Source organism: Erinaceus europaeus, chromosome 18 (assembly GCF_950295315.1).
Source record: "Erinaceus europaeus chromosome 18, mEriEur2.1, whole genome shotgun sequence".
Taxonomy (NCBI): domain Eukaryota; kingdom Metazoa; phylum Chordata; class Mammalia; order Eulipotyphla; family Erinaceidae; genus Erinaceus; species Erinaceus europaeus.
In genome coordinates this window covers 60,118,111-60,142,462 of record NC_080179.1, presented here as the reverse complement: position 1 = coordinate 60,142,462, position 24,352 = coordinate 60,118,111, and the positions used below count along the sequence as shown (strand labels likewise).

The 24,352-nt window shown below is 36.6% G+C and overlaps 1 protein-coding gene across 1 annotated transcript in view; it reads left to right on the top strand.

Moving 5' to 3' along the window:
* Positions 1-24,352, top strand: part of LRP1B (LDL receptor related protein 1B) — a 1,816,831-nt gene that overhangs the window by 1,028,072 nt on the left and 764,407 nt on the right. Inside the window, exons 13-16 of the mRNA XM_060178059.1 lie at positions 4,274-4,493; positions 6,103-6,292; positions 11,220-11,342; positions 18,304-18,444. Of these exons, the coding sequence (XP_060034042.1) occupies positions 4,274-4,493; positions 6,103-6,292; positions 11,220-11,342; positions 18,304-18,444 (674 nt within the window). The remainder of the gene's footprint in view (positions 1-4,273; positions 4,494-6,102; positions 6,293-11,219; positions 11,343-18,303; positions 18,445-24,352) is intronic.

The window sequence follows — 24,352 nt, the reverse complement described above, 5'->3', positions numbered from 1 at the left end:
CAATTCCCATTAATACGCTTTTTTAAATCATTTTATTGAAGGGTTAATGATTACAATATATTTATTGACACATGGGTATGATTTATTTTTAGTTTTTGTTAGTGATTTAATAATTGATTTACAAATTTACAAGATTATAGGGTTACAACTCTGCACTGTTACCACCAGCAGAATTCTGAGTCCCATGGGGAGCTATAGCAATTCTGTTAAGGTTACAGATATGGGCTAAATATTATTTCTACAACTCTCTGTCTATATTTGCATATATTTGACCACGCTTATTTATTTATTTATTTATTTATTTATTTATTTTCTTTATTGGGGGATTAATGTTTTATATTCAACAATACATGCATAACATTTCTCAGTTTTCCACATAACAGTACAACCCCCACTATGACCGTGTTTTTTTCATGGTTCCATCTTCTCTTCATTTCCAAGTCACACATACACCTATTAGTACATCCAAATGTTCCTCCCTTTATCCTCTTCTCTCTCCGGGTCCATATGGAGTTGGACTTCAGACACCTTTGTTCATCTTCCCCCTGTCATTTCTACTTCACTGGGAGTATGGATCAAAAATATTTTGGGGGTGCAAAAAGTGGAAGGTTTGGCTTCTGTAATTGTTTCTCCTCTGGACACAGACATTTGGCAGGTCAATCTATATACTCTGCCTCTTTCTATCTTTCCCTAGTTGGGTATGGCTCTGGAGGTTCCAGAACACATTGGTGAGTTTGTCTGCCCAGGGAAGCCAGGATAGAATCATGATAGCGTCTGCAACTTGGTGGCTGAAAGGAGGCAAGATATAAAGCAGGACAAAATAATTAATGAACAGAAACCAAAAAATAGGAACAGAGCAGATTAGAATAGGGGTATTAGGTTGGAAAGAAGCTAGGAAATCCATTTTAGGCATGCTCCACGTCCATTATAGTTTTTGTTTGAGTTTGATAGCTAATATGGAATTGTATAAAAATATTGTCTGAGAAGATGGTATTTGAGTGAAGGACAAGAAAGATGGATTAGGGCAGAGAGTAGCTCCCAATTTTGAAAAAAAAAAAAATCCTCCTCATCTCCGTATCATATATGCCCCTTTTTGCCCTCATGTAGCAGGATCCTAATCCTAACCCCCATATTTTGTGTGTTTAAAAAAATCACCATATTGATTTTGATTATAAAGCTGTATAACATAACTTTGAATCAGATAATGAGAAGAGTACATGATGAGCACTTACAAAGCTTTTGTCAGATGAACAACACTTGCTAACTTTTCATATATATATATATATATATATATATGTATATATATATATATATATACATATATATATATATATGTTTTTGAATAAAGACAATCTCAGGGGGCTGGGGAGACAGCATAATGTTTATACAAAAGGCTTTGGTGACTGACGCTCTGAAGTCTCAGGTTCAGTCCCCAGCACCACCATCAGCCAGACTTGAGCAGTGCTCTGGTGTCTCTTCCTCTCTCTGTTTTTATCTTTCTCTTTGCATCTCTCTTTCATCAAAATAATAAATAAGTAAAATATTTTTAAAAAAATAATCTCAGGGGAGTTGGGCGGTAGCGCAGCAGGTTAAGCGCAGGTGGCACAAAGCTCAAGGACTGGTCTAAGGATCCCAGTTCACGCCCCTGGTTTCCCTCCTGCAGGGGAGTCACTTCACAAGTGGTGAAGCAGGTCTGCAGGTGTCTTTCTCTCCCCCTCTCTGTCTTCCCCTCCTCTCCATTTCTCTCTGTCCTATCCAACGACGGCATCAATAACTACAATAATGAAAAACAACAAGGGCAACAAAGGGGAAAATAAATAAATAAATATAAATTTAAAAAATTAAAATAATAATAATAATAATAATAATAATCTCAGGGCCTAGAGAGAGGTAATGTGTGCAACCCTTTGAGACCAAGCACTACAAGCACTATAAAGCAGTGTTGTAGCACTAGAGGAAGCTCTGGTGATATTGTATCTATCCGTTTATCCTTCTTTCTGTATGTCTGTGTGTGTGTGTGTGTGTGTGTGTGTGTGTGTGTGTCTCTGTCTGTCTGTCTCATTAATGAAAATGCAACTAGGAGTGGTGAAATCACACAAGTGTCAGGCCCCAACTCCATAAAAACAAAACAAAACAAAACAAAAACCTTCAGGTACTAGGTGAGATCACAAGTAAGTTTTTCTTCAGTTACCAAAACAACATGAAATGTGTTTAGAATTTAATGCATTGTCTGTCCCCTGTATATGTGTTTGTGTGTGTAAGCATATTTTGTGTCTGAAATACAGGAAAAAACAACAACAACAAAGAGGAAATGTCAGAGAAAAACGATAATTACAATTTCAGTAAGTTATATATTAGCTAGCAACAGCAATAAAATTGCATTGATTATATTAATGTTTTAAGAAGACATCAGTAGAGATGAAAAAGCTATTTCCCTTAATGCAGTTGATTTATATACTGAGAGCCAAGGAGTTATCCCAAACTAGCACAAGATTAAAAGCAAATGAAATGATTTCTCCATTTGTTGATAATTTGTTACAACAATAAAACCACTCGAAGAAAATGCAAGATATAAGATAAGCATTTCAGCATGTTTATTTGTAGGACTAAACGTATTATGATTTAATAAAACTCACCAATTGCAATTTACTTCCTCGGATTGAAAATTCACATTGATATCATTGTGAACAGCTAAGAAATTTTTAGAAGAAATAGAGCAGAATGTAATAATGGGTAGTGAGTTACATCTTTAGTTGTCTTCGACTGTTGTTTTCAACAGGTTATGTTGTTTTCGCTGGGCTGGCTTCACGGGCGGGTAACAGACGACCAGGGACTCATGGTTGAGCTGTAGGCAGTATCTCTTTATTCATGCAGGACGCAGCACAATCTAAGACGAGCTAAGTTAAACTCAAAGTACAGTACTGTAAAACTCACAATGCTGTCTTTATATATACTTGCCAAGTAAGGTGGAAACAGGATGTGACATAGAGAGGGTGGGGAGAAAAGTGACTGGTGAAAATCAGGGTGTGATAAAGAAGGTATCAGGGTGTGACAAGGAGGGGGGTGGAGCAAAAACATATCATGAAACAGTGGGGATTGAACCAATGCCCTGGAGGGAGGTGCTTGTTAACAGCGGTTATGTAAATAGAATGAAGTGGTTATGTAAATAGAATAGTGTTAAGCAGGGGGGATTTAAACCAAATGAAACAGAAGGGGTCTCATGCATACCAACATTCGACTTCCCTATTTAGATCACAGGGCTTTTGATCATGGATAGAGATTTACCCCCTGCTTATGTCAGAAATTCTTTAGGGTCTGGAGAACGTGGGAGACAGAGAATCTAACAAAAGCATTTTAGGGTCAACAGCTTGGAAAAGCTCTGAAGCTTTATAAAGTAGTATATGAGGCAATTTATTTAAAACCTACACTGTATTAATAACTTAGGAATTATAATTAATAACTTGGGAACTTTCACATAACCCTAAAATAACACATATGGAGGGTTTTAACCTTATTCATGAGGGAATTAGAATATTAGCTCATGGCCGCCTCTCCTACTGTTAGAGCTTACACACAAGATTTGTTTTTAGAGACAGATGCTTTTGTTTGAGGTAGAAATTGAAGCTCAAAATCTCAAGGTTAGTCAACCTGCTGTTATTAAACTTATGTGCAGCTAAATCATCTTCTGTGAGTTTGGGGGTAATAATAAGCAGCAATAAAGCATACATAATTTGCATCAGGAAGACAAATTAGACCTGACCAAACAAACCCAGAATGACTGTGCCCTTTAGAATAAAGGCAATTCAATTGCCCGTCTAGAAAAAATAATCATTCGTATGAGATTAAAGTCTGAAGTAGATCAATAATTTTCAGGAGTTCTCATGTCTGTCAGTCTAAATTTTAATAATATAACTGATTAATTTTTTAATAAAATGGGAAACACTTAAATTAGTATGTCTTGAATAACATTTCTCAAACTTGGTATCAATACTAATTGTTATTTGGGACTAAATGTTAGATTAATTAATAAGTAACACCAGTAAATGAATCAATGCTCATGTCTGAATGGGTTAGTTCCACTGAACAACTTTTTTTTTTTTTACTTCTTTTAGCACTTCAGGGTTCTACCCTCCCTTAGCAGATAAACATTTAGAGAAGAGAGCAAATCCTACTGTTATTAGATTTTATGGAGGTGCCAACTCTGAGGTGACATCCCTCTAAAGGATGGCTGGTTGAAATGACATGTGTGTGCTTCTTGTTTATAATGTCTTAGCTGGATGTACTGGACAGATTGGGAGGAAGATGAAATAGATGACAGCGTGGGAAGGATCGAGAAGGCCTGGATGGATGGCTTCAATCGGCAGATTTTTGTGACTTCAAAGATGCTGTGGCCAAATGGTTTAACTCTGGACTCTCAGACCAACACTTTATACTGGTGTGATGCCTATTATGATCATATTGAAAAAGTGTTTTTGAATGGAACTCACAGGAAGGTAAAAGACAAATACCGCTGGTTTTAACCCACAGGCTTTTTCTTTCATCGAGCCTTGTTGTGCTGTGTTAAAAATACTTTCAAGTTTATTTTTACCCCTCTGAGATGGCTGCCAGAAGTCTCTGTAGGGTGGCTAGAGGAGGCTGAGAATTAAGTAGTACAGCTGCCACTTGCCTCCAGGAGACCAGGTCCAGCGCACTGTGGTATGCCAAGATTTGTGGGATTTTTAAAAGCAGCTTGCAGGATATTAAAGCTGTTTCAAAATGCAGGTTTTTTCTACATTATTGATGAGATCGCTATGACCAAGCAACCTAACTATTTTCAACTGAAATATAGCCTATATATTGTGAAAAAGTAATTATAAGTCACTTCTTTGAATAAAGACTTTTATAATCTTTGATTTGAAGCAAAATTAACTGAACTTAAGGCCTACCGGTATAAATAAATACCATCTTCTTGGCTCTTTTGGTAGAATCATTACAAAATGATTTTTAATTTCTTGAGCAAAATTAAGCATGGAACAGACCATGTGACAGAGGCAATATTAAATAGACACTACTTCTATATTTTAAGTTATAATTACCAAAGCAGCTGTGACATATGAGTTGACTTCAACTTTAATCAGAGTGGATAATGGAATACTGCAAGTTATTAAAATGATTCCCATTGACTCAATATTTTTTTTTCTTTTCTTCATTCTATGTTACTTATTTATTTATGTTGAAAAGAAGAAAACACATTTTACCAAGTGTAAAGTGTATTACCTGCTTAGGAAATAAATATTACATGAATCAGTTAAGACTAATTCATTCATTGATGACTTCGACTGTGGTTAATAATGTTCCCCTCAATACACAAAACTAGTTGGTGCTTAAGTGTACATACTTAACAATGCTAAAGATATGATTATTTTCCCTTTAAGAGTGTTGATGTGTGCCAAGAGATAGCGCTACTAATAGTGCAGTAGACTTTCATTATTTAATAATCTATTCGTTATAGTTAATGTTTTCCTGTTTGCAAGTAAAATCTTTACACTTTACCCTTGTTATCTAGATTTCCTCATTTTGCATTTGGCAGTTACAATAGAAGGGATGATCTTTTTCACTACCAGTGTGATTAGACAGTATTGTATCTATCCTTCATTTATCAGAACAAAATTTTTAAAAAAGTGCAGAGTAACACGAAATATATAGATAATTTTATTTTCCTGGAATCACCAGGAAAAAGAAAAGAGTCCTAGAGAAAGTCAATTGACTGTATTTATAGTGCATATGTGATAGAATCCAAATGGTTGAACCATAGGGGGACTTCTTTCAAAGAGGGTGTCTGAAATTATATCTGGCCACATTGTGAAATCCATTTTTACAAATACCTGAAAGAAAACACAAGTTGAGATATTTGTGAGATCATTATCTGTTACACTTTGATATCATTTTATCTAAATATTTAGTTATGTTTTGAAAGGTTAACTTTTATTTTTCACAATATTTTTTTCTTTTTCTTTTTTTTTATTTAAGAAAGGATAAATTAACAAAACCATAGGATAGGAGGGGTACAACTCCACACAATTCCCACCACCCAATCTCCATATCCCATCTTCTATCTTACAGGTTGTTTACAGTGGGAAAGAACTGAATCATCCTTTTGGATTATCACATCATGGGAATTATGTTTTCTGGACTGATTATATGAACGGTTCCATTTTTCAGCTAGACTTGATAACCAGTGAGGTGACATTGTTGAGACATGAAAGACCACCCCTATTTGGGCTTCAGATTTACGATCCACGAAAGCAGCAAGGTATTAAAAAAAATCAAATTGATTCTGGATTTAACACATCACACTTCATAGTAGCTGCAAAGAGTTTTTATTTTGACATTATTGTGGAAGTTTTATGACAAAAGCTGTCCAGTCATTCCAAAGTCAATCAATGACTAGATTTTATTGCCAGGAATTTTATTATTTGGGAATCCTATTTGGATAAAGTTTAAGGTTTTCTCTGTGTACTTTTTCATATAATTTTTACTGACGACAGATGTCAATTATTTAAAGTTTAAAAATCCTCTTAAGTTTTGCAAAGATTAAATAGTCTTAGCAGTGAAAAATAATTTGGATATAAGTGAAACTGGTGGAAAACTCTGAGAACAGACCTCTCATTGCCTTCCTTTTCAGGATTCTTTTTTTTCTTCCAGTTTCTCTAAAATTATTAGTTTCCTGATTTCATCACATCACTCACATATATCCACATTGGTAATTTTCAAGGCCATGCTTTTATTTTTGACTGAAATGGAAATGTGTACATTTCAAGACTGTATAATTAAAATTAACATATACACAGGCTATCTTACTTTTACTACTGAAAGTGCATTTCTTTTTTTTTAATTTCTAATTTTTATTAGTAAAAAAATCTTAAAACAAATAAAATCAAATATCTGTAAGTAAATGTTGTCCACATATCCTCCCCTGACTTTAGAGAGCAGGAATTTGACAAAGTTTCTTGACTACAACTCTCCTCCCAGTTAAGCAATCCTGCCGTCTAAGTAGACCTACATGTGTCCTGATACAAAGGCCCACACCATAGGAAGGGCCTAGGCTCATGGATGCCTCCTGCACGTCTAGCAGCCAAAGGATGAGGAGAGCATAACATTTCCCTCAGGCTGTTCCAGAGTGTCCCTCACTCCTCTAGAGGATCCTTGTTCATTTCAGAAGATATAATTGCAAGGGATTCTGGGAGTGCTACAAGGACAGAAGGGGGTAGCAAATACACCTCTCCTGTCAACACTTTGCACTGAGGAGGGAGAGAGATAAAAAGGCACAAGGAAGAAAATCCTCAATTTCAGTCGGGTGCCTTGGAATGCCGCTGCAGGTCCAGTGTCACCCAGATTATGAACAAATCTCAGTTGAAGTCTGCATTAGAGCAGTTCTCTGTAGAGGAGGAAGAGGAAGAGGAGGCAGACTTAGAATCCTCATTTTTATCCCCACTTCTGGAGACTAATTATTATCATATAATTGACTTCTTTTATCCAAATCACCCACAGTCTTTCTCCCTTCTCATCAGGCAACTACTATGATCTTATAGTTTAAAGCTTATTTTTCTTTTATTTTGTTCATCCATTTGTCTTCCCCTCAAATCACTTATGAGAGAAATTATATAGTGCTTGTATTTTCCTCCTGGATGGTTTTATTACATTTAATCACCTCTAGGTCTCTCCATATTGTCAAAATGATGAGGTCTCTCACCATTTTCTAGCTGAATGTTTTCCCATCTTGCACATGCATCTTTAACTCATAAGCATTTTGGTGGGTTCTAGCTCTTAGCTTTTATAAAGCTTATTTTGATAAATAACACAAATAAATATAGGATGCATATATCTGTTTGAATACAGATTTTTACTCAAAAGTAGGATATGGATCATGTGAAACTTCTATTTCACAAATATTTTGAAGTGGCTTCCTTACAGCTTCCTATAACAGCTACACCAATTGATTGCTACACTAACAATATGCAAAAGTTGTGTTCTCTGAACATTTTCTCCAACATTTGCTGTTATTTGTCTTTTTCTAGTAATAACTGTCACTTATTCATGAGGTGCTATCTATCTCACCTTTGTATTAATTTGTATTTCCCTTAGAAGATACAGTAAATATACATTTTTATATGCCTGCTGATTATCTATGTATATTGTTGGGCTAGACAAATCTCTATTCATGCTTTCTACCCATTTTGTAATTTTTTTCTTTCCTAATCTCTGAGGCTTTACAAATCTGGTCTGATGTTTCAGATAGAGACAGAGGCAGAGAGAGGGGGGCAGGGAGAAATCACAGCACTTAAACTTCCTGCATTGTGGTGTGGGCCAGACTCAGACTCAAAGCTGGGTCACAGATATGTCAAGGAAGAACACTAGCCAAGTGAGTGATTTTGCCAGGTGTTGTGAGTTTTATGTACTTTGGATATTCATCCCTTTGCTATGCAAATACAACCTCCATTCAGTAGAATGTCTTTTCATTTTAATACAATTTTTTTTTTACTGTGAAAAGAAGCATTTTTTAGTTCAGTGCAGCTTTAATTTGCCTCATTGTTGGCACAGAACCCCCAAATACATGTGCTCTTTTGCTTCTGTGTCTTTTGTGGTTTCACATCTTAGACTCATACACAAAAAAATATTTTAAATTATATAGGAAAGTGCAAATCAGGAGATGAGATGAAAACAGAAGTGATGTGTTGTGTTCTAAAGAAGAGATCCTAAAGGTCAACAGACACATGAGAGAATTCTCCAAGTCATTGATTGTCAGAGAAATGCAAATAAAGACAATAATGAGATACCACTTCATTCCTGTGAGAATACCATACATCAGTAATTATAGTAACAACAAATGCTGGAGAGGCTGTGGGGATCAAGGAACCCTCCTGCACTGCTTGGGAGGGGGGTGTAAATTAGTACAAACCCTGTGTAGAACAGTCTGGAAAACTCTTAAGGCTAGAAATGGACCTACTCTATGACCATGCAATTCTTCTCTAGGGGATATATCCTAAAGAATCTAGCACACCTATCCAGAAACTTCTGTGTATACCTTTTTTCATAGCAGCACAAATTTGTAATAGCCCAAACTTGGAAGCAAGCTAAGTGTCCAACATCAGATGAGTGGCTAATACAGTTTTAGTGTATACACAATGGAATACTACTTGGCTATTAAGAATGATAAATTCACCTTCTTCAATTCATCTTGGATAGAAATGGAAGGATTCAGGTTAATTGAGTTAAGCTAGAAATAGAAGGATGCATATGGAATGGTTATCACTCTTAGAGAGAAGTTGAGAAATAAGAACAAAAAAGGAAAACACAAAGCAGAACTTGTACTGGATTTGGTCAGTTGCCCCAGGTAAACCACTTTGGGGGAAGTGGGGTTTTTCAGATCCTGGTGCAAGATGGTGGAGGAGGGCCTAAGATGGAGGTGAGAGTTTTTTGGGTTTTTTTTTTGCAGAAAACTTAGAAATTTTACACATATATCAACAACTGTACTTAATGTACATTAATCCTCCCATAAAAGTAAAAGAAATTCTCTCAGTGCATCATACCTAAATTTCCTCTAATCGAATTCCACAATATTTTCACAATCTTTATATAGTTGCTTAAGAGACTTGATCAAATAAATACAGCATCTTGGTAAGACTAATACATTATTCTTTTGAAATTTTATATATATATATATATGTGTGTGTGTGTGTGTGTATAAATAGACATCATAACATATGTTTGCATTATTAATTTTTGTTATTAAAAGTATGTTATAAGACTGTAGGTTTACAATATATAATTCCATACTACACCCCAAATCTAAGTCCCATGTCCCCACCATCCCACCTTCCAAAGATAACAAACACCATAGTTCTCACAAATCTGGAAACCATTTACTTGCTTCTGTGTTTTGGTTTTGGGGTGTTTTTTTTTTTCTGCAAGTTAAAATATATCAGTTTTCTAGATGCCAAATATGACTGAAAGCATCTAGTAGTTTAATTATTAAGCATATCACCTCCAATACACCCATTTTGTCCCAAAGGGCACAATATTTTTTTGATTGTAGAGTAGTATTCCATGGAATATATTTTTCCTAATTTCTTTAGCCAATCATCTGTTGATGGGCATGTAGGCTGTTTCCACCATTTTGGATGTTGTGAATAATGCAGCTATGAACATAGGGGTGCACGTGACCCTTTGAAGTAATATCTGAGTGGCCATTGGAAAAAATGCCTAAGAGTGCTATTGATGAATCCTTAGGTATTTCCATTTTTGTTTGTTTAAGCAATGTCCATACAGTCTTCCAAAGGGGATGTACCAGTTTGCATTCCCACCAGCAGTTTTGCAGAGTTTTTATCAACATTATCTTCTATAAATTTAGTCTCTGGTCTAATATCTAGATATTTTATCCATTTTCTTTATTTTGAATATTTATCTATCTATTGAATAGAGACAGGGAAAAATTGAGAGGTATGGGAGAGATAGAGAGACAACTGCAGCACTGTTTCATTGTTTGTGAAGCTTTTCCCTACAGGACTGGGAGCTTAAACCCAGGACTTTGCTCAATGTAACATGTGTCTTAATTTTCTCAATGAATGAGATTATCCTGTATTCAACTTCTCCTTTTGGCTTACCTCACATAACATAATTTCTTCCAGCTCCATTCAAGATGAGGTAAAGAAAGTATCATCAGCATTTTTTTAAATTTTTATTATTATTTTTATTTATTTTCCCTTTTTGTTGCCCTTGTTGTTTTTCCTTGTTGTTATAGTTATTATTGTTGTTGTTGTTGATGTCGTCATTGTTGGATAGGGCAGAGAGAAATGGAGAGAAGAGGGGAAGACAGAGAGAGGGAGATATAGACACCTGCAGACCTGCTTCAATGCCTGTGAAGCAACTCCCCTACAGGTGGGGAGCCGGGGCTGGAACCGGGATTCTTACACCAGTCCTTGCACTACTGCCCGACCCCATCATCAGCATTCTTAGCAGCTATGTATAGTTCCTCTTTCTTAGCAGGTCTTCTGTTATGCAGAATGTAAATTATTTATCTCCTGTGGGTATATCTAAGGAAACAACCACATCCATCCAAAATGATCTACTTACACCTATGCTCATAGCAGAACAGTTTGTAACAGCTAGAGCTTGGAAGCAATCCAGGTGTCCAACAAAAGGTGAAATCAGTGTCTGACCATGCTTCTGTCCTCTTTCAGGTGACAATATGTGTCGAGTAAATAATGGGGGCTGTAGTACCCTGTGCTTGGCCATTCCAGGTAGTCGAGTATGTGCTTGTGCTGATAATCAACTTTTGGATGAGCATGGAACAACTTGCATGTGTAAGCTTATTTTTCTTGTTACTCTTATTGTTTCTATTATCTGTTTAAAGAACAGAAGCAGATGAAGGCAGTGGAATTAAAACCAGTGCTGGAAAGAGAAATGTGGATAATTATTTTTGACTACACAATAATTAATACAATTGTCCTGTTTCTTTAGAGTAGTGGTTATCACACATTTGCCTCACACAATAATTCATAAAATTAATTTAATATAGAAGAAAATACTAATTACCGTTTTATGTCCTTACTGCAAAGTAAGTAAAAATATATTAATAATAAATGAGCAGCTAAATCACGTAAATGTGAGTTCTAGACTCTAGAAAATAAATAAATAAATAAATAATTCAATTAAGACTTCAACTTGGGTGGGTGTAAGTAGTAATAATGCTTATCCAAAGTGGCTTTCATGCCTGAGACTCCAAATTCTCAGGTTCAATCCCCCTCACCACCATAAGACAGAGCTGAGCAGTGCTCTGGTAAAAATAAAAACAAACAAAAAAAAGACTTCAACTTGTTTGTAATATCTCATTTCTCCTAAGAAAATATTACTGGAAATATTTAAATGTATGATGTTCTCACTGGTTTGAAGTGTTATCTCCTTGTTATCTTAATTTGCATTTCTCTGATCTTCAGTGACATTGAGCATTTTTTTCATGTGTTGGCAGACACCCACCATAAGGACATGAGAGGCTGTACACATATGCCAACAACTGTTCTATAAGCCATCGCTTGCACGATAAAAAAGATTTGAATAAAAAACTTAGTTGAAGAAGCAGCATTTGAAAAATATAAAAATAGCTGAAACATAAAAATTGACTTATAATATTCCTAATCATGAATTAATCAGAGAGACATTATTATAATCTTATAACAGGCTATATTATAGTCATGTAAACTGGTCATGACTCAATTAAGTCTGATATCTGAGTGAACAAGCAAAACAAAAATTTGTATTGGAGCCATTGAGATATGATTGTCCTGGTTTTACACTTTCTTACCGACTTAGGATCAAATTAACAAAAAAGAAACCTATTAGCAGATGGTCAGCAAAAATTAAACACTGACAGTTTTTTTTTTTTTCAGTGAACTTGTGGCATAAGGCTATGCCAAAAGTGTCATGTACCCAACAGAAATATATTGGCATGCCACATGATTGATTAAGAATGAAATCTGTCTAATGCCGAGCCTGGAAGGGATCAGGAGTCAAAGTAGACTAAACTCTTTGTCTTTGTGAGTCCTGTGTGTTCTGATCAAATCACCTTTCAGTTAAGGATGAGGTCAGCTATAATATATGAGTTTAGAGCTTACTGTTATGGAAAAGCATATGTAAATCCACCATGTATCACAGAAGTTTTATTTTCCTTGATCCCTTTGTATGTGGAAAATTATACTTAACACAATTAATAAATAAGCGCTTAATTTCAAGAACACAAGATAAATTCTCCTCAAAATGATAACCACTGTTTTTTAGAACAGCAAAATAATTTTGTCTAGTGTAATTCTGTTATCCCTCTTTAGTGACCTGAGGAAAAAAAAAAGACATCTTCCCAATATGTCTTATTCCCAAGAGAACAACTTAAATATTGCCAAAATATTGGCCATCCAACTGTAGGATTGCGCAATTATGTGTCAGTGATTCTCTGTGACCCTCTTCACCTTCTGAAACACCAGATATATTCCTCTGTCAAAAATAATGCTCCAGTATGGCTGAGCCATTTATCTGTTCAGCTGTGACAAGCCTTATGTTCTAGGATATATGCAATCTAATGTGTAGTAAAAAGTTTAAGGCAATAAAAAGTTTAGAAGCCCAATCCAGATGAATATTTATGGCCTTCTGTGCTTAAGAACTCACCAAAGATTATGTACCACTTAGGTTGGTTGCACAGAAGACCACTCTGTCTAATGAAAGGTCATCCTGCTATGATCTAAAAAAGAAAATTCAAACCTCATAGCAGCATTTTCCTTCCCAAAGCCTTTCTTTATAGACAAGTTTATATGAAGGTATCCAACAAATTACAGCTTTAATTTTTGTTTTAGGTTCTTGCTACCTGTTCGATTCAGTACTAGTAATGAATTCTGACACTGCAGGGCAAAAATCAAACAAAAAAAAATGTGCCAACAAAAATACATGTTCTCTTTTTAAAAATATTTTAATTTATTTATTAATGGATAGAGACAAAGAGAAAATGAAAGAGATGGGGGTGAGACACAGAGAGACACCTGTAACTCTATTCAACACTTGTGATGGTGAAGCTTTTCCCCTACACATGGGGACCAAGGGCTTGAACCTAGATCCTTGTATACCATAACGTAAGCTCTTAACCAGGTATGCCACCACCTGGCCCCTATAGATGTTGTCATATGAGACACACAAGGACAGTAGAAAAACTTTATTTTATACTATGGCTAATGTTTCAGTAACAAAGCTAATTTGTCATAATTTCAATAATATCAATAACAAATCATCTACTTGAGGTAGACTGAACTTGATTTAGAATAGATTACCATACTGGAATTGAAAAGAAGAAAACTTATTAGAAAAAAGGAAATAAATGTGACACCAAGGAAGTAGCTCAATTTGCAGAGTACATATACCTGAGGTCAAATCCTGGAACCTCCAGTACTGGCAGCTATCTCCCTCTCCCTCTCCCTCTCACCCTCCCCTTTCCCCCCTTCCTCTCCCCTCTCCCCTCCCCCTCCCCCCCTCTCCCCTCTCTACTCTGTCTAATGCAAAATAAATATTTGTAAAAAGGAGCATAGGTGGGTGGAGGGTAGATAGCATGATGGTTATGCAAACAGACTCTCATGACTGAAGCTCCAAAGTCCCAGGTTCCATCCCCTGCACCACCATAAACCAGAGGTGAACAGTGCTCTGGTAAAAAATAAATAAATAAATAAAAATATGGAGCATAGGTATTCATTCATGTGTGTGTGAGAGAGAACTCACCAGATAAGATACATGCATTGCTCTGTGTGATCCTCAGCTTTAAGTACCAATATAAGATGGGACATGCTATGGCAAGAGGAACTTCTAGCACAGTGCTGTCTTTTTCTCTCTGTGTATCTCTGAGATTTATTTTATTTAAAGGGCCAATTTAACATTGGCTTACAAATTATAATATTTAAGCAATGTCATTTCATGCCATATGTATATTTACAACTTTCACAGTACTTGCTACCAAAGTTCCTGTGTCATCACACAGAATGGAACCTATCCATCACCTTCCCCTCTGATAGTCACCATAGTTTTCATAGAGTCTGAATCAGTTAAGCCACCTATTTTTAATGGCCTGATGCGATCAGATCAAAATCTTGTGAATTTTTTAGTCAGCATACTATGAAGCTATAACATTGATTTACTATTTATTTGATGTTAATGAAATTAGAAATTCCTGAAATTGAACTTAATTGAAAATGGAAGTTGATTATATGTGAAATCAGATTGCTTGTCTGACTGAAATTTATTTTAAACAAGAGACAACTAACTGTTAAGATTAATACTGGGGTGGAAAGTAGATAGCATAATGGTTATGCAAACAGACTCTCATGCCTGAGGCTCCAAAGTCCCAGGTTCAGTCCCCCAGAACCACCATAAGCTAGAGCTGAACAGTGTTCTGGTTAAAAAATAAATAAATGAAAAACAAACACAAGCAAACAAAAGATTAATACTGATCCGGGGTCACACAGTAGTAGTGGGTTAAGCACACTTGGTGCAAAGCACAAGGACCGGTGCAGGGATCCAGGTTCGAGCCCCTCGCTCCCCACTTACAGGGGAGTCAATTCACAGGCGGTGAAGCAGGTCTGTAGGTGTCTGTCTTTCTCTCCCCCCCTGTCTTCCCCTCCTCTCTCCATTTCTCTCTGGCCAACAACAAACGCCATCAACAACAACAATAATAACCACAACAAGGCTACAACAAGAAGGGCAACAAAAGGGGTGGAGTCATGGTGGAGGCACTGAGCCCCAGCAATAACCCTGGAGGAAAAAAAAAAAGATTAATACTGATAGAGTAGAAACCAATGTATTACTATTCATTCAATGCTAGTCAAACATGGATTTAAAAGAAGAAAATGTAGTACTCTAAAAATTAAGTTGATAGTTGAGAACATTTGAAAGTCAAAATAAAAATAAATCTATGTTAGCACTGATTTATTCTAGAAATTTTGCGATAAAGGTATGTTTATAAAAATGGTCATAGTATTTGAGGTTACTTCACTTTGTTTTGATTCTTATCTTTACTCCCAATTCTGTTATAAAACAGTTTGCATAGGAGACCTAATATTCTCAATTTGTTTTTAGATTTTCTGTAATCACCAATTTGGGACTTATATATGTATGATATATATTTTATATAAATCAGCACACATTATATGTGTACATATACACACAGAATATTTTCTTTCAGGTGGCATTATACAAGTAACATCATTAGAGAAATTGTTGCTTCAGCAGTTCTCTGTTGAGAAAAAATTAATTAACCATGGATGAAAAATTACTGTCAGTTCCAACACAGATTATATGTAACAGGGTACAGAAAAAAAAATAGGTTTATTGTTGGGACTATGTGTAAGCCTGATAGAGGTTAGGGAGAACCACCCCTGTCCTTGGATGGAGGTCTGAGAAGATAACTTCTTGGTAAGTCTCTCTCAGCTGAGGTGAGCAAAAGCGGGGAAACTCAGACTTAGTTCCGTCCTTCTTGACTCTCAGGCCCACAGAAACCCCAATACTTCCCTCCATTAACTGCAGGACACATGGCCGCAGATTCACTTATTCAAAGTCACCTTCTGATCACAGAAGAACACACGTTATCACACACTTCATCACACACCTCAGATTCCAGACATGAGAAACTTCAAACTACATGGCTTTTTGATATCCATCTTCTCTCTGTCTCACCCTTCTGGTTTAACCCCTATGCTTCTCTCAAATACCTTTGGATAATTAAGTTGCTTGCGTCATGGAGAATAACTGTCTTATATCTCATCAATTCCTGTCATACCAGCCCCCTACCATAGGGGCAAGCTGACCTTTAAGAAACCTGTAATTTCCGACATATTTCAATAATAATTCCCTTTGTTTGGTTTCTATTTAACTCATGTCCACCTTGCTAATAAACGAGTTCTGAGCACGCTGAAGCGCTCCCTGGTGTCTTTTACTTCATGTCACCCCTGTCGTGAGCGAGAAAGAACCGGTCCGTTACCTTTCCCCTGGAGACCACCCCGACAGAGACCCGCCAGTTTATCTCTACATGGCTGTACTTCAATATTTTAATTACTATAATTATTTTTTAAATTAGTGATTTAATAATGATTTATACAATTACAAGATAACGAGGTACAATTTCACATTGTTCCCAGCACCAGAGTTCTGTGTCCCCATCCCCTCCACTGGGAACTGGAGTGGTTCTCCCAAGGTTACAGATATGGGTTGACTATTAATTCTATAACTATCTGTCTAGCTATCTATCTGAATTTTTGCCCATTTTTTCTATGGCCCTACCTTCTCTTCCCTTTTTTTTTTTTCTTCCTTATTCTTCTCTTCCTTTCTAAGTCACACCAGTACCAATTACTACTTCCAAATGTCTTTCCTTTTTTCTCTCTGGGTCCTGAAGGAGTTGGGTTTCAGAGCCCTTTGGTATTCTTCCCCTAACATTTTTCCCCTTCTGGGAGTATGGACCAAAATTCTTTTGAGGGTATAGTAGATAGAAGGTCTGTCTTCTGTAATTGCTTCTCTGTTGAATACACGGACATTGGCAGGTTAGCCATACCCCCAACCTGTTTCTGTCTTTCCTTAGGGGAGTAGTTCTCTGGAGAGGTGAGACTTCAGGCACATTGGTGAGGTCACCTGCCCAGGGAGTTATCCTGATTTTTATTTTTTAATCTGTGAAGCCTTAAATAAAGTCTGGACTTACTGGACAACTTTTTTATTCAAGTCCCACAAACTTAAATACCTGTGCTTTGTGAAATTCTGAAGGGGATTCTCTGCAGTTATGGTTCAAGAGTCACATTTCCTCTTCTTTGCAGCAAGGCAAATATAAGGATTCAGCGAGTGCTAAAGTCAATGTTCTGAAAGTATTAGACATTTTTTCTTAACATTCCTTGTTATGGGAGTGTATATAAATTGTGTGACAGTTTATCTGTCTAAGCCAGTTATCTAAAATAAAATCTAAAGCCATTAGAACTGGGATGGAAAGATAGGCCTTTGCTTCTTTTAGCAATGAACTAGAATTAGATAATTCAAGGCATTTTACAGTCCATGAAACACAAATCATTTCCTTTAACACACTGCCACATATTTCCTTCTCTTTCTAGACTCTACTGAATTTACTCAGAGAAAGAAGAATAGCGACACTACTAACATGCAAGCAAATTCCAGTTAACTGAGTCCTTAACATGAGCTATATGGAGAAAAATTACAGACTAGAATTCAGATATTCAATGAGATCGTTTTGATTAGCTTAAGCTCTAAATACTTAATTGGGCCTGAATTTGCCTATCTATGTAAATGAGCAACGTAACATACCCATGGATATTATGTGTGCCTTACTATGCTGTTACAATTAATTTTTGGTGTACTTACCTTGGGAGAAGATAGTAAAATTCTTTGCCAGGCCGGCCTAGATTATTGTTGTGATAATCACTTGAAATGATGAGTGAGCATTCTATATAAAAGAAACAAAAACTACAAAATTAACATAAATATAAGGTGTCCTTATTGTTGCTATTGTTATTTATTATTTTGGCAACAGTCCTTTAGTGTAAATTTTTAATATTTCTAGCATACTTATTGTCAGGAAAGGAAAACCTTGTTGTCAGAGAGAGTTGTTACTGCAATGTTAATATGTCAGTTTTTTCCTCATAAATGATGGGAATCAGTGTTTTTGTATTACAACAAAAATGACATTTTAGTGAACTGAATATAGCTAGTATGGTTCATATGTCTTGGATTCTTTTTAATCTATAGTTAATCCTGGAGAAGTAATGCCTCACATTTGCAACTCTGGAGAATTTCGCTGCAAAAACAGACACTGTATCCAAGATCGGTGGAAATGTGATGGTGATGATGACTGTCTGGATGGAAGTGATGAAGATCCAATAAATTGTTGTACGTTCTCCCTTGAGTTATCTCAAATCTCCCTTAGTCTTTTGAGTTTGTCAACTGTACAAGAGGTTAAAGTCTGAAAATACCTCTAATGCAAAATGAGCTTATTTTTGTATTGTGATTGCCTCCTTTACATAGTTGTAAAGCACTTTTGTTTTCGTCATCTTTAGTGTTATCACTTTGGATGTTTCAAAAATCTCTTCCTCTTCTATTTTATACTATCAGTGCCCACACCTTTGTTGGAGGATGCTAAGACAGACTCCTTTGGAATCTCAGGATATAAAGGTGTTGGAAATCAATTTAAACCCCCTTAAGACAGAATTACTTTTACAGAAGGTCAGGATCCACTCTGTTGCTTCTTGGCAACAAAGCCTTGAAGAGGATCCAAGGAAACACATGAGTCTGGAAATCGTTATTACCTAATTTCACTGGTTCAGTGCATAGCAGGAAACACATATGGCATGGTCCAAAAAATAGCAAGAGGTTTGACATCTCTCCCCTTTGACTTTTACTTGGATGTTTGTTCTGGATAAGGACCTATGTTGAAGGGGAACATCATAGGTTTTTAGAATATGTGTGATTAGAGTCACTATGCATTTTTGAGAGATATAAAGGATTTTCATACATAGAGAAGCATGTGATATATATATCTTTGGTCTTTTGGTTTAAGTTTGATATATTATTTTAATATACGTATTAGTTTCCTGGTTAAATTGAATGCACTTCTATGTACATCTTTCCCCTAAAAAGCCAAGGATATATAAATAAAACTCTTATATTAAGAATGAACAAAATCAATGACGGGGGACAGTTCCTGAATCAATCACTGTCATGATAGGTGCCAGACACGGTGCTCTGGCTAGACTTTCTCTCAGTCTCTTGTGATGTTCTCTCACAGCAATAACTAAAATAATTCAAAGAACAGGCAGAATTGGTGTAGACAGTCTTATCATACAACCCTCTGTGAATTGGGATGAATGCCCCCAACATGAACTTTTAAGAAATATTTATAAGGCTTGATGAAATCAGGAGTTTATTTTAACCAATGATGATCGAGAGAGGAAGTAAGGATAAAAACATTTTGTTAACTGGTGGTAAAATAAGTAGAAGTTACTGATAGAGTTGAATAGGGAATACAAGCAAAATAGAAAACTGCAGGAAAAAAATCTTGGGTAAAAAATTACTGAAAATAACCAAGGGAAAATATCCATCAATGAGGTAGCAGTTATTTATTGCTTTTAGGGATTCACCACTCCAGTATTACTTTTACAGAAATAAAGACACACACACATACACAGAGAGAGGGGGGAGGGGAGAGGGAGAGGTAGAGGTAAGAGGAGAGGGAGAGGGAGAGGGAGAGGGAGAGGGAGAGGGAGAGGGAGAGGGAGAGGGAGAGGGAGAGGGAGAGGGAGAGGGAGAGGGAGAGGAAAGACAGATATCACAGCACTAAAACACTCTCCATTGTAGTGGGGACCTGGCTGAATGTTATGGATGACAGCAGGCACATCCCCTTCCCTCTGGAAATTTAACATTGCAAATACAATGTTCCTTACATAGATACAATAAATGAGTTTCACATAAATTGAAGCATGGACCTAATGGAATGATCCATAATTATTATGACACTGGGCACAATTCTCTTAATTTGGAATCAGAAGTGATTTTGAATGAATCACTGATAATACATTATTTGTGTAAATATAGGAAAGTTGACGACTCACTCTTAGAACAAATGCTCCACTCCAAAACATTGGATAATTGCATTCATTAAATATATCATGTTTAATGAATTTATTTTGTCACCGGGGTTATCACTGAGGCTAAGTGCCTGCTCTTAGCCTCAGTGATAACCCACTGCTCTTGTCAACAGTCATTTTTCCCCTTTTTAAAATATTTTTATTGATTTATATTTAGTTGATAGACATGTAGAGACTAAATGCGGGAGCAGGGGAGATAGAGGAAGGAGGGAAAGGGGGGAGAGAAAGAGATAGAGAGAGAGAGAAAAACTGCTTCACTTGCAAAGTTTTCTCCCTTCAGTGGAGGTGGAGGCCTGGGGCCTTAGTCCAGATCCTTGTGCATTGTAATGTGCACTCAAAACACAGAAGCCCTTTCTTTTTTTTGTATGTGTGAAGACAGAGAGAAATTCAAAGGGGAGTGGAATTCATAACTCTCAGGCTGTTAATCTAGCAATTATTCCCACTTAATTAAAGTCTGCTATCCATACCAATTCCAAAATGATATTTAAAGAATGAAATTTAATCTTTTTTAAATATTTATTTATTTTCCCTTTTGTTGCCCTTGTTTTATTGTTGTGGTTATTATTGTTGTTCTTGGTGTCGTCGTTGTTGGATAGGACAGAGAGAAATGGAGAGAGGAGAGGAAGACAGAGAGGGGGAGAGAAAGACAAGGCACCTGCAGATCTGCTTCACCGCCTGTGAAGCGACTCCCCTGCAGGTGGGGAGCCAGGGGCTCGAACCAGGATCCTTACGCTGGTCCTTACGCTTGGCGCCACCTGCACTTAACCTGCTGTGCTACTGCCCAACTCCCAAAATTTAATCTTTTTAATATCTCCATAAATAGCAAAATCTTTTAAAATACATGTTATATTGTTCTTGTTATATCTTGTGTCGACATTACAGTCTTTAAAAATATTTATTCATTTATTGGGTATAGACAGAGAAAAACTGACATGGAAAGAAGAGAGAAAGAAAGGCATCTGCAGCAGTGGTTCACTGAAGCTCACCCCCTGTAGTTGGGGACCACAGACTTGAATCCATGATAATGTGTGATATCATGTGTGATATACTAAGTGAGCCACCATGCGACCCTCTCTACATTTTAAAATAGCACTCACACATCTGCTTGTCTTCTTTATGTTTATCAAATGATACTGCAAGTAGAAGTCTTAAAAGTATGTTCATCTCTTCATCTAAGCGCTGTACAATTCTACATAATTTGCTGTAGTTTATTCCTAGGGATGCATGTGTGTTGATTGTGATATTTTTTAATTCTTATTTTATTATTGGACAGAGACAGAAATTGAAGGAGGTGGAGACATAGAGGGAAGGGTAAAACACAGAGAGATACCTGCAGCCCTGCTTCACCACTCATGAAAATTTCCCCCTGCAGGTCGGGACCAGGGGCTTGAACCTGGGTCATTGCACATTGGAATGTATGTGCTTAGCAAGGTGCCTCAACACCTTGATTCTTTATTTAATTGTGGGAAAGAGATCAGAGGACTGATCAGTCCCGGCATAAAAGTTTTGAACCCGTGGTTTCTGGGTCCTCAGAGACAAGTGCTGTGATCTCATTGACTGAACTATCTCCATGGCCTGGAATTTTTCTCTTTTAACACTAAATAAATGTGTCCCTGTAGATGCCAGTTGGAGTTAAATATTTATCTTATTCATATTTTGATTATGGTAGTTACCAAATCAGATTGCAACTACATGCTTTCTTAGCTGGTACTTCTCTCTCTTTTTTAATCAATGACTCTTTCGTTTTGAAGTCCAGTAGTAGGACTAACAATTGACTTTCTTGCTTTTAATATTTTTACTTATTTATTCCTTATTGGACAGAGACAGCAAGAAACTTAGAGGGGAGGGGTGATAGAGATACCTTCTACACAGTTTCACTGTTCATAAAGCTTCCCCCTTACAGGTGGGGACTGGAACCTGGTCCCTTGCCTATTGTAACAGGTGCTCTCAACCAGGCGTGTTTATGGGGGGGGGGGCAATGAGAGGGAGGGAGAGAAAGAGAGAGAGAGGGGGAGACCAACCCGCAGCATGTGGGGTTAAGGATTTCAACCTGGTCCTTTGGCACTGTGATCTGTGTGCTATGATAGATGCATCCCTGCACAGCTCCTTAGCGGATACTTCTAAATGGAAGAATATCTCCATGGAAGAAAAGTACCATGTTGCAGTATCTGTATAGTATTAGAGAATATCACAGTACCTGACACACAGATGAATGAATGGCTAAATAAATAGAGCAATGGAAAACCAAGCATCTCTGATCACCTTCCAGCAGACTAGTGTGTTCTGTAAACAGTGCTGTGATTTTGAGCTGTGTTTTATTCCTGAGGTCTCATGGTTAATGTTCCTGCCCGATACAATTCATTTCAGAGGATTGTTTTAGAGTTTAAGTACTCCTATGCTCTGATCTTGAATTCTATTATAGTTCTACTTTCAGTTCTTTTAACTTCTCAATTTCAGATAGAAAGATTATTGATAGTATTTACACCTCCTTTTCAAACTCCCGTTTATACTTTTGACGAAAATTGCAAAAGTCCTTGACCAAGTCTCACTGAAATGCTTATACATAATCTTTGGTGCTTTAAAGTGTTGACCGTATAATATACTGGATAATTTGATCGTCCTGGCTAGCTGTGCTTGTTAAAATGCCTAAAGTTGAATAAAAAATGGTAAAAATGCTCCAATGTCAGAAAGCATAGGTTCCCCTCCAATTCTACCCCAAATATGAATAAATTTGTTTTTTTTTCTTTTTTATTTAAGAAAGGATCAATCAACAAAACCATAGAGTAGGAGGGGTACAACTTCACATAATTAATAGATTTGGTTTTTGTTATCCTTCTAGGAAGTTTTTATTATGAATGTTACTTTCAAGAATTAGTGTTTTGCAGAAACTGACTGGGAAGGCATACATTTTGCTAGGCAGCAGCATGAGAAAATGATAATTTTTCAAATTCTTGTAAGACTACTACCAAATTTTTTTTTATCATATAACTACCTGACACAAGGAAAATTACTTCAAGAAGAATTCTGGAGTTATGATATGAATGCTAAAGGGTTGCCAACTCTGTTAGGAAGTTAGCCTCCAAGAGGCAGAAAAAACAATCACCGAAGGTTAACTTTAAGAGACTCCCTGTTGTGCTTAGATATTGGAGATTCAATCCTTAGCTGTGCACAGCTTCCTCTATGAGAACTGGCCTTGTCCTTAGCATATTTTGTTGCTGCATGTTTATTTGCTTGCAGTAGGGGAGAAAACTCGTCATGATCATTTTTGTTATTACACGAGCAACGGATCCCATTGTTTGCACCAACTGGAGATCATCAGTGGTGCATTTTTCTTTCTTGTGTTTTCCTCCCAATCTCTGGGAAAAAAATGAGAAAAGCATAGGGATATTAGACTTCTTTAGTATTTCAGCAAGTGTTTGAGTGGATGTATGCTTTACAAGAATAAGCATTTTATTATTTTTTATTTTTTATATTTATTTATTTTTCCCTTTTGTTGCCCTTGTTATAGTTATTATTGTTGTAATTTGATGCCGTCGTTGTTAGATAGGACAGAGAGAAATGGAGAGACGAGGGGAAGACGGAGGGGGAGAGAAAGATAGACAGCTGCAGACCTGCTTCACCGCTTATGAAGCGAATCCCCTGCAGGTGAGGAGCTGGGGGCTCGAACCGGAATCCTTACACTTCGCGCCATGTGCGCTTAACCCGCTGCGCTACCGCCCGACTCCCCAAAATAAGCGTTTTCTATATGACTAAATTATTTGCTATGCTTCACATTATAATTTGAGTGTAACTGTAGGTGTGAGTCATAAGTTACAGAGGCAAAGGAAATAAAAGTTAGTAATGTACTTGGTTTCAGTGAAAAATAAAAATGAATTTCCTGTAAACTAAATTTGATTATTTGTATTCCTACAGAAAATTTTTATATCTATATTATACTCATTTTTAAAAAATTCTTTATTGGAGGATTTATGGTTTACAGTCAATAGTAAAATACAGTGGTTTATACATGTGTAACTTTTCTCAGTTTTCCACATTTCCATTCAGCCCCCACTAGGTTCTCCTCTGCCATCATGTTCCAAGACCTGAACCCCCACCCAAGAGTCTTTTACATTGGTGCAATACACCAAACCCAGTCCAAGTCCTGCTTTGTGTTT